Below are 11,378 nucleotides of genomic sequence, written 5' to 3' on the forward strand. Positions count from 1 at the left end.
TGTTTCAGGCTCCTTAGTAGGCATTAAAGGTTTAAGTGTGGTCATTTTAAAATAGGGACATAACTGGGATAATTGGGACCCAGTCTGCTGTGTCTGTGTGTAAGAAAAAGAGGAGTTAACATGCTTATGGTGCTTTGGTGGCACTGACTGAATAATTATCTGCCCTGTTCTGCATTATCCTAATGATTTACTGAAGGCTATCTCTAAAAATAACAAGATAATGTCAGCCTTTCCATCACTTCATCTCCATTTCATATTCTTCTGCAAGAGTGCCCCCAGCTGGTGAAACATCATAGTGCACAGACACAAAAACCAAAAGGCTTGTATCAGTTCATAAGCATTTATTTTCTCCAAAAACACTACAAAGACTCCATCTGAAACTAAGCCTTCTGAAGTGACAGATACAACCCATATGTACAGTGCATTGCTCTCATCAAGTAAACCTACATCATTGACTGTGTTATGAACAGTGTCGATCACCAAGCTACGACAAACACATTTCAGTTTCGACAATCTTTCAAGTGGGTTCCAGGTTTCAGTACTCAAGTCCATGTTGGCAAGAGCGAGTCAAGTTCAGTCCAAAAAAAAAAAAAAAGAAGTCAGTCTCTCATTCGGTCCCCTGTAGGGTGAGTGGCGTCAGGAGGGGGCTCCAGCAGGGAGGGGGCTCCAGCAGGGAGGGGTCAAAGCCAAATGAGGCCAAGTCAAAGTTATACAGTGAAATATTATGGTATAAAACTAAACAGTGTTTATTTGTGTGTATTTATTGTATTCATTACTGACTCCAGCATATAGCTTTTCATGTGTGGGTAACCAAGGTGGCGAGCTGCTGCATACAACTTCCTGTTGGGATACATACAGTTGTACACAGCTGAACTGAATAATTACATCACTAAAGGTTATGCCAACACGTAGCCTAACATAGAAATGACCATTAGAGTCATATGTTTCACCCTCACCATGAGTATCTTGTCATTGAGAGTGATGTATAGAGAAAATTAAAATGGCCACATGTGGCTGAATGTGGTTTCATGTCCAATGCCCCCTCTTAATCACTGACATACACATCACATTCCACATTGTGTGACTTGTTACAGCCCTTTGATGGATATCATATCATGGATGTTTATGTTTTGAGGAAGTTTTGTTGTTGTTTTTAATAGAAAAGCAGTTGCCGATGGTTGGACAGTTTGGGCCTCTCTGACATGAAGGCGCCTGAGAACCTCCTGGTTTCTCTCCAGGTGATGATCTCTCGGGCCGCGGTGGTGTAACACACAGGTTTGTTTCTCTGCGCGGGTTTTCTCAGCCTGAATCATCCGCGCTGTTTTCGGACGCTCCCTTCATGTTCTCCTCAGACCCCTCCGCCGTGCCGCTGTCCGACTCTTCCTCTATGGCGAAGCGCGTGTCCGCGGAGGAGCACAGTGAGCTGATGCTGCTCTGCTCGATGCACAGCGCGCACGCCAGCGGGGACGGCAGCGCGCCCTCGTAGTGGAGGTGACCAAAGTGGTTGCCGTGGCCACCGCAGAAAGGCAGGGACACCTCCACCGAGTGCAGTCCCGAAACAACGACCGGGAAGGTGAGGCTGTGCTTCTTGGGGAACGCGCCCCACTCCCGCTGCTCCTCCTCGTGCACGAGGCGCGTGAAGATGTTGGTCCTTCTCTTCTCCCTCCTCTTGGAGCGAAAGTAGCCGAGCATTATACCAGAGAGGAAGACTCCGTAGAAAGACATGACTATTAGTATGTACAGGTACGCGTTCCCGTCGCTTTTGTCCGCCTGGGAGTGCGCGGTGCTCTGCGTGTGCAGGGAGCGTTTGGGGAAGGCCGTGGAGTTTTCCAAGTGCTCCATTTTTTCAGTGCAGTCTGTGTGGCGGTCCTGGAAAGTGAGCTGAAAAAGATAAAGAGGCACATTTATAAATTTGAGGATATTTTCCACCTTTACGCACGCTTTACGCGCGCTTTACGCACAAGATTAGGTCCCCAGTGAGTGGGACTTGCTGTACAAGTCATTACAAAGTGATGAAAAACTATTAGAAGAAAAAAAAATTGAGTCATCATACACACAGCTATGACAATATAGACAAAAAATGTTTTCAACCTCTTGATTTATTTAATGATGATGAAATGTCACTACTGGCGTCATATGGGCAGAGCAAAAAGTGAACCTGGTAGGCATTAACCTGGTCACCGCAATGAATAGCAAAAATAATACCAAGTATATTCTTAAGTTTCCATCAGGACACTTAAAAAACTCTCACTCTTCTAAAAATATTGTTGATTTTAAATTAATATTATCATTATTATTTTATTAAGTTTTGTACCCATGTTTTAATTTGGCATCTCTGTACATTTTGTGTTGGAGAAGAGACTTAAAACTAGTTTAGAAAAAGCTGCCAAAAGTCAACACTAAATGTTGTAGTTTATTTAAAACTAACAGTATATAAAAATATATAAACAAAAAGTGTCTACTCACCAGACTGAATCGCTACGTCTCATGTGAACCTTTACTACTTGTGTCTTCCTGCAGCTCCTCTGGAATTTGGCAGCACTTCCAAATGGATGAAGTTATTTATACAGAGACCCAGGAGTCACGTGGTGAGGACAGATTGTAAGATGAGTCCTGTGTCTATGGAAGCCCTGAAGGGACGAATAAGAAAAAAAACCTCCAAACATATTTTAACATTATTTAAACCTCTGAGGGGTTCTAATGAAATCACCAAAGCTCCCATGAGTGTATCAGACTTTCAAAGTTACTGAGCAACTGAGAGGCCAACAGAGGGATACCCAGGGGGACGTGATGGAAAATATATATTTTCAGAGAACTGTTTAGAAACTGGTGATAAAAAAATGAAATAATAATAGAGTCAGTTGCACTCTGTCAGTGTCTCCTATTTTTCATCAAGTCTCTGTACTATGCAAACGATGAATACATCTACTCTCCTTTTCTCACAGCAGGTTTCAGTGTCCTTACAAATGATAGAGTTTAGAATTTAACCAGGTCTGCAAACACAAATGAGAACATCATGTATTAATCTACAAATTCATGTAAATAAAGTCACGGCATCTCACAGAAAATGGCAGATACTTAAATAGTGCCGTGCAAAACATTACAGTAAAGTAATTAAACATAAACTAGACTCTTCTGCAGCCTGAAAAAGGTGGAGACTGAAGCTACAGCTTATAACACCTACACTTTTAACAGCACATCATATTTAGAAATCAACAACAATACAAATCAAAACAGGCAAGCGAGACAAAGTACCAAAAAAAGTCTGATCATTTATTTTTATATTTGATCAATATGTTATTTTTAAGCTTTTGTTTAAACCTACTTAAAGGGATAGTGCACCCAAAAATGAAAAGTCAGCCATTATCTACTCACCCATATGGAGGCTCAGGTGAAGTTTTAGAGTCCTCACAACACTTGCGGAGATCCCAGGGGAGAGGGGGTAGCAACACAACTCCACCTAATGGAGGCTGACGGCGCCCCAGATTCAAACGTCCAAAAACACATAATTGAAACCACAAAATATCTCCATACTGCTCGTCCGTAGTGATCCAAGTGTCCTGAAGCCCCGACATAAAAAGTTGTTTGGAAACAGAGAGGCAGTTAGAGCTACAGGCTACAGTGAGGCTAAAAACAGAGTTCAAATGACGTTTTTCCAAACAACTTTTTATGTCTGGGCTTCAGGAAACTTGGATCACTACGGACGAGCAGTATGGAGATATTTTGTGGTTTCAATTATGTGTTTTTGGACGTTTGAATCTGGGGCGCCGTCAGCCTCCATTGGGTGGAGTTGTGTTGCTACCCCCTCTCCCCTTGGATCTCCACAAGTGATGTGAGGACTCTAAAACTTCACCTGAGCCTCCCTCGGCATATGGGTGAGTAGATAATGGCTGAATATTCATTTTTGGGTGCACTATCCCTTTAATGTTCTCCATGTTTTCAGTTCCACACTACAACTGTCCCATAAACTCAATCCTTTAACTGAGATGTGCACATAAAAGAGGCCCCATCTTGACACTGCAAAAAGGTCAGGGTACACTGGCCTAGGCGCTCTGACTGTAGCCACGACCAAGGACTTAAACACTCTACATCAGGGTACAAAATGCACTGAGGACAGATGTTCAATTTAAAACTCAACCCACAACTCGGGTTCCCAAATCTACTACTTCTTTACCACCCTCCTGGAATAGATGACATCACGATGGGGTCTAATCGTTAGAGACTTTTCACATTTCTCATACTTATGTGCACATGTAAATAAATATTTTCTCTCAGAACGAGTCTCCTGATGAAATATTATTGAAGATGATCCCTTATGAGTATTTTACACACCCCTCTCAATGTTGGAGTTCAGGTCAGGCGAGTTGGCTGCTCAGTCAAGCACAGTAACACGATGGTCAGCAAACCAGTTACTACTGAAGCTCAGCGTAAGGTCAATCAGGAAGACTTTATTTGTGATTCATCTATTAACAATTCTCTTCATCCCACTCCTACTGCTTCCTCTAATCAGCCGATTATGGGTGTTCACTCCTTTAGTTATCCAGTCAACTTTGCCACGATCTCTCTCAGCCAATCAGGATGCCACTGCAAAATTTTAAATCTGCTCTCTCTCTCTTTTAGGCAGAATCTTCGCGCCCTCCTCCACCCTGTTCACCTCCGGCCATCGTATCCAGGACAGGCTCTCAAAGGCTCATTCCTCTAGTCATCCAGATCATCAGCACTTCTCCATCTTCCTCTTATCTCATCTTCACCACCTCTACCACCACCCATCTTCCTCTTATCTCATCTTCACCACCTCTACCACCACCAGCGTCTAGACCCTGACAGGGTTCCCTATTCGACTATGGAGTAATCACCCTCCTTAAATCATACAATCTCTACGGGGTCTAATCGCCAAAGACTTTTCACATTTTGCTTTTTTTTTTTGCCCATGTCAATAAATATTCTTTTTTACTATAAAAATAAGTCTCTCCTGATTGATTTTGGCGCTGTGGGCAGGTGCTAAGTCCTGCTGGAAAAGGACATCAGCATCTCTATAAAGCCTGTCAGCAGACAGAAGCATGACGTGCTCTAAAATCTCCTGGTAGATGACTGCGTTGACTTTGGACTTGATGAAACACAGTGGACCAACACCAGCAGGTGACATGGCACCCCAAATCCTCACTGGACTTTAAGTGATGTGGATTCTGTTCCTCTCCTCTGAGACCACTGCAAACTGCCAGTCCTTTCGGCAATCACCTTCTCTGGGTTACCCTCTCAGAGTGTCTTCTGGACAGCTGTTAAATCAGCAGTCTTCCCCATAATGTGGTTGTGTGTCCTGAACCAGGCTGACAGATTAAAGGCTCAGGAAACCTTTGCAGGTGTTTTGAGTTTGTTAGCTGATCAGAGCTCTCTTCAGGCTCTTCTCAAATTCACAGGTGGAGAATGTGTTTTTACTGGTTGACATAACTGTTGTTAATTTTTACAGTGATGTTTTTTTTGTGGTCATTCTAAGGGTGGCTCCCCTTCCTTTAAAACTGTGATCTCAACATGATTTAATTTGACTGAACTCCTCCCTTTTCACCAGACAGCCAAGCATCAGCGTGACAACTCTGGGAACGTACAGTACGTCTCCACACTGTCATAAATGCTGAGTATTAATTGTTGAATTGGATTAGGTTCTGATCACTCGTGACTATTATTGAATCAGTGAGAGCTGATTTCACCCCTCAGCTGTACAGACATAAATAAATGTTATCATCTGTCTGTCGTTTGGTCACGTAGGCATCGATTTCACACCCGACCATGCTGATGTGCTGAATACAAAAAGATTACAGCTAACGGCAGAGACAATAAAATGCTCCTGCATGTAGACCAAACACACTTTATTTACTTCATTTGGGCATATTTTCCAAAGGCAAATTACAAATAAATAATTGGATGCACTTATGTTACAAGGCAGGCTCTCGGTACAGAGAGGGAGTGTAGCTCTAAAACAGGTTTACATCAATAAAGCTTACGTTAAAATCGAGGGTATACATGTGCTTCCTCTGCCGATCCCAGCTCCACATACACATATACTGTACGTACACGTCAGGAGAAACATCAAATGAAAAATCAGGCAGGAATTAGAAAGGCGTGACTCAGAATCACAAGAGAAGGCAACAGGTGTCACATTGTGAGGGATGCTGCTGGGGCCATGTTTGTGCCGTGTATGGACTCCATGAGTCGCTCACACTTAGTCATACTCGTGCAGATGTGTGACTTAAAGCTGGTGATGACAGTCCTGCAGAGTAAATGTTCGTGTCACACACACACACACACACACACACACACAGACGTCGCACTTGTCAAAGTGTGCTAATTTCTCCAACCCGATCACGCACAGTGAGAAAGTTATATTTAGGTCCTATCTGTAATCAAATGCCTTATTTGGACAGATATGATACATTTTCTTATTGCACTAAGATTTATCAAACATGACAATGATTACACAGTCATTTCATCTGTAATACAAGCAAGTAAATGTGCATTTTTGGTGCACAATGTGTTCTGTACAGCACATAAAAAGTATCACTGTAGGAAAATAGAACAGACTAAACAGTGCAAATTTGTTTCTTTTCTTTTTAAATAAAACTACAAGGTGCAATTTATTCATTTTCCTAAAAAAGGACGATGACCTTCATGTTGTTGATAAAAAGATTTTTAGACCAGATATGTTCGCGCTGTCACCAACCTGCTCTCATTTACCCTCGAATGACTTTGTGCTTTTGGTTTCAAGATGTGCTGACGGGAGAGACGTCCCGCGCCCGTGGGAGACAAAGTCTGACTGTGGGTGGGAGACAAAATAAACGACTGACAGAACTCAAAACATGTGGACAAAAACAGAAGAATTAACCGTGTCCTGACCTGCAGGAGGAAGGAGTGTGGATCCTTTAGGTTAAACAAAGATCAAAATGTATGAAATAAATTTTACACACATGACCAATCTAGTGTCTCATGGGTGGGCACAAAGCAACGTGCTGTGGCACTCAGAGAGAGTTCAACAGACAACATCAGCTAACACACCATCTGTTTCATAACTCACATCTGGAACAATAAAGCTCCCCACAAAGAGGTCATACACCTGGACAGAGAAGGGTGAAGGCAGCAGTGGACAGGGACATTTTGTCTTTTCTTTTTCAGCCTGTCTTTAGTTACAAATTCAAGTAGAAGCCGCTTCCATGATGGAGTCGGTAACACCCTGTCCTTAACCTTCTTTCTTTACCACAGATTCAGGTTATTGTGGCTCGTATGTTCATGGGGTAGGATGTAAGGGAGCAGTGAGAGGGTTCTGGGAATGTTCACTCAAGTGTTGGTCTGTGCTTTGAGAAGGAACAACGCTGTGCTGGGTCTTGTCGTTATTTTCCGCCGTACATTCTCTCAATGTCGTCCTGGTAACGTGTCTTCAGCTCCTTGCGTTTGAGCTTGAATGCGTCAGTCACTAGTCCTGTCTCCGGAGTCCATGGCTCTGGGCTCAGGCAGATCTTGCGAGGGATCTCAAAGCGCTCTAGCTGGGCTGCGACAGAGGAACACAAGACTTTAATTCAACCCTTCAAAGTTCCAACATGGTGAAACCTCCTCTTTGACCTCCTCGTACCTGCTAGAGCAGCCTCAGTGATGATCTTGAGGGCCAGCTCCTCCATGGCTTTACTGGTGCACAGCTCCTCCCACGAGCCTCGGATGCTGTACTGGTCGGCCAGGGCCAGTAACTGCTTCTGATTGGGCACCAGGAAGCCAATCACGTACGTCTCATCACTGCAGAGCGGGAGGAGAGGAGACGACATGAGGAACATCAAAGTGAAAGAAAAACAGAGTGTGGTTATTGAGTGACACTGGTTTTTGTGTGTATTCTAGTGAGTGGATGTTCGGCCGAATGAGGGGCTGGAGCGAGTGAGATATTTTCCCATAAAAGGGAATGGGAATAAAACATTCCTGAGCAGAGCGTGAACAGATTACAATCTCCAGATATCTTTAAAACAGCATCTGCTGCACAGACAACTGAATTAAAATCAGGCTGCAGAATGAAGCAGGTGTAACAGGTAGAGCTGTATTAGTCAGTGTCACGCTGACTGACACTATGGGGAGGTGTTTTGTGTGTGTGGGGTGGAGGAACTGGGCTGAATCCAACAATCCTAATTCTCTTCCCTTAACCTTACCCCTTGGTTTCAAGTACACTCGCCAGATAGATTGCCCTCAGCGACGACGGGGTAGTGTTGAGGGGCAGGAAATTTTACCCACAAATTGGGACGCCACTTCATGCAAATTAGCGTAACAGACGTGTTCACCTCCGCCACGTGTATCGTCGACGTAGGCTTCTTGCACTCTATTCCAAAATGCGGGCTCCAGTGGTTGTACTGCCCATTTCGTTGGCTGTCTTCATCCTTCTTCGTTTAACAAATCAACAGAGAAGAAACGCAGCAGATACAAGACGCCTTCGCCGAGAATTGTGCGATGGCTTTCTCATGGAGGCTGCCGTCGTCCTGGAAAACTTGCCTGGCTGGATAGTTTTGCAATGCATCCTGGGAAATTCAATCTTCCCCTCAGTTGAGATGGGTTCGTAAGTGTGCATCGTACGGCCCTTCAAATTAAGTGGGGATTTTAAGGGCTGAAAAGCACTTCCCTAAAGTTTGGGCCACCCTAGCCCTTCACGGGAACGCTCAAAAACATGGGCTAGGGCTAATTTTGGGGGAAGTGTGAGTATTGGGACGGCGGGACTTCAGTTGTACGTTGTATTTACTGTCATCACGTAAAGTCTGCGAGGGCAGAGACTGTATAGACAGCCCTCAAGATTGTTTTACTTGTTGCCGTGGAAATGTTCAACTATCACTGCTGTCATATTTAAGTTGATGAACAGTGCCTACTCATCTCTTCTTGCAGATAACAAGATGTAAATCCCATGTATTTTCATTTTTGTGACAAAAATCTCTATATAACAGGCTGTGTTCAAAATCAGAAATGTTTGTTTGTTGTTTTTTGGCCAATTTTTGAGCCTATTTCACTGCACCACCTGATAGGCTGCAATAATAAAATGTATTTTCAGTCCCTCTACAGCCTAGACTTAAACATATCTCTGTATCATGATGTGGTTGAATATCATTTGAAGTAGCATTTTAATAGACCTAACCTTCCATCAGTAACTATTTCACACATTCATACGTTTAAAACCCACAACGTCACATCCATATTGCGGGTTATTAAATCAGTGAAGTCTGCTGAAGTCTGCACCCCAAGCGGACTCTCTGGAAGTCTGCAGGAAGCCTGCTTGGGGCCCCTTGTGGACTGGTTGAATTGTGGATTTGGAGCCCTCAGCACTCCCAGACTTCCTGTGAACGTGCCCGCAAAGTCCACGAGTCTACAAGTGCGGACATTTGGATTCAGTCAATGGCTGTGAGTTTGGGTCTGATTGAAGGCAGGTGTGTCTGAGTGTGTCTCCTCACGCTGAGCTCATTTAAGCATGTGCTGCAAACACTGCCGTCTCTCATTCTGGTTGTCCTCTCTCTGTCCTCCACTGATAACGCTCTCATCCTAGAGGGGCTGACTACGGAGGCCGACACGAAAACACAAAATCTGAATAGTCCTACCGAGAGCCAATGTTCGGTCTGTCTGTTCTGGGCTACTGTAAAAACATAGCAATGTAATGGGGATGTCCGCAGACGAGGACCAGCTCCCTTTGTAAATATAAACAGCTCATTCTAAGGTTCACAACAGTTCTTATTTTTAGGTGATGATACGCTGAAGAACACATACTTACTATATTATATTTCATTTCTGCCAACAGATCCCTCTAAATCCTGCACACTGGAGCTTTAAAAATGTGTTGGAGCAGCTGTATTTCATCACTTTACATCAGTGCAATAACACACACACGATCACACACACCTGTTGGCATAGGCACAGATGTTGTCAACCAGAGGGCAGTTCTTCAACATGGCCTCCACCTTCCCCAGAGAGACGTACTCCCCTGCCTGCAGTTTCACCAAGTCTTTCTTGCGATCTGCAAACACAGCAGAGACAGCTGCCTGTGATAACGTGTACGTCCATGTGCACATCCACAAGCGTGGACATGTTTGCATGTCTTGAAAACAAGGGAAGAAGCTGGGGGAAGGACCCATTTTTCTACTGAACTGTGTATATCTGACTAGTGTCATCTAGATAACGGAGAGAATTTGGGGGTTCTGGTGGGCTAAAGTAAACAAAGCTGTGAAGGAATTCTGGGAAGTGAGGTACAATCTGATTTGTTAAAAGGCTTCCTGCCAGACTGATGGATGGAGGTGGAGCAGAGAGGCTGTCTGGAAAAAAGCATGAGTACTAATCTCCATTTGCTAAACATATCCTCTGCTCTACACTTCTCCATGTGACCCTCATCCCTCCATCCACCTCTCCTCACCAATTATCTTGAGGCACCCGTCGTCGTGAAACTCTCCAATGTCTCCTGTGCAGAACCACCGCTGCCCGTTCTCATCCACAAAGAAATCCTCTTGGTTTTTGGCATCTCTCTTGTAGTATCCCATGGTTACATTGGGTCCACCGATCAGAATCTCTCCTCTTGCATGTGGCCTGTCAGTGCTGCGGTAACCACCTGAAAGCAGGGATTCAATTCAGTGGAGTGCAAGTGAAAATGAAATAAAACAAACCTCCAGTTGTTTCTATTTTTTGTTCATTAATGTTTACTGAGCTTTAGTTTGTGTACACAACCATAAGTGTCATTTATATCAACCTACAACATTCTTTCCACAATCAAAAAGGAAAAACTGAGCAAAACGGCTAAAAATAAAATAGTCATGCATATAAATATTTTCAGTATCTTGAAATTCATGTATCAGTTAGTCCAGATGTTTTTTCCCACTGTGTCATAAATCATCAATGTCTTCCATTTACTAACAAAAACAATTTCTCTCACTTTAAGCTGATCATCATTTTTTCCATAGCACAATCCTCCTGAGCAGGTTGGAAAAACACATCACTAACACTGACATCCAGTTCGGTTTCAAACATAAACATGACACTGACGTGTAGTTTTGCTTTAAAGGAAATTTTTGACAAATATAATCGTTAAATCTCCACAATGTTTATGTGCTTTGTAGATGCCTCTAAAGCTTTCGATTGCATTAATCATGAGCAACTAGTCCATACCCATTGGTAGCTTTGTCACCTTCTATCTATACCAATCCTCAATGCCTATGTGCAGTTTCACATAGATTGACCACGTCAGTGAGTAGAAAAACGTGGGACAGACAGAATGACTGACTGACAGAATGACACACTGACAGTTTCCGTGATTATGTACAGCATACCATACCATGACTTAGTCATACCAAACATTAGAAAAACAACATTGGTCCACACCACAGGGGGAG

The 11,378-nt window shown here is 43.5% G+C and overlaps 2 protein-coding genes across 3 annotated transcripts in view; both read right to left on the minus strand.

Moving 5' to 3' along the window:
• Window positions 1–321: 321 nt before the first annotated feature.
• kcne4 (potassium voltage-gated channel, Isk-related family, member 4) lies at window positions 322–2,543 on the minus strand. The gene is made up of 2 exons (XM_050057154.1): window positions 2,467–2,543; window positions 322–1,881 (listed from the first exon to the last, which is right to left on the minus strand). Exon 2 carries the CDS (start codon window positions 1,840–1,842, stop codon window positions 1,300–1,302), a length of 543 nt encoding a protein of 180 aa, XP_049913111.1. The 5' UTR covers window positions 1,843–1,881; window positions 2,467–2,543; the 3' UTR covers window positions 322–1,299.
• Window positions 2,544–5,848: 3,305 nt separating this feature from the next.
• Window positions 5,849–11,378, minus strand: part of LOC126397858 (fatty acid CoA ligase Acsl3-like) — a 44,146-nt gene continuing 38,616 nt past the window's right edge. For both annotated transcript variants that reach the window (XM_050056877.1, XM_050056867.1), the window contains exons 12-15: window positions 10,409–10,600; window positions 9,901–10,015; window positions 7,619–7,776; window positions 5,849–7,537 (exon numbers count right to left, since the gene is read on the minus strand). In XM_050056877.1, coding sequence (XP_049912834.1) covers window positions 7,380–7,537; window positions 7,619–7,776; window positions 9,901–10,015; window positions 10,409–10,600 — 623 coding nt within the window. In that variant the 3' untranslated portion in view covers window positions 5,849–7,379. The remainder of the gene's footprint in view (window positions 7,538–7,618; window positions 7,777–9,900; window positions 10,016–10,408; window positions 10,601–11,378) is intronic.

Source organism: Epinephelus moara, chromosome 2 (genome assembly GCF_006386435.1).
Source record: "Epinephelus moara isolate mb chromosome 2, YSFRI_EMoa_1.0, whole genome shotgun sequence".
Taxonomy (NCBI): domain Eukaryota; kingdom Metazoa; phylum Chordata; class Actinopteri; order Perciformes; family Serranidae; genus Epinephelus; species Epinephelus moara.

Bases quoted from the DNA above. Each gene is read 5' to 3' on its own strand.
- kcne4 (XM_050057154.1), bottom strand. From the start codon at position 1,842: ATGGAGCACTTGGAAAACTCCACGGCCTTCCCCAAACGCTCCCTGCAC.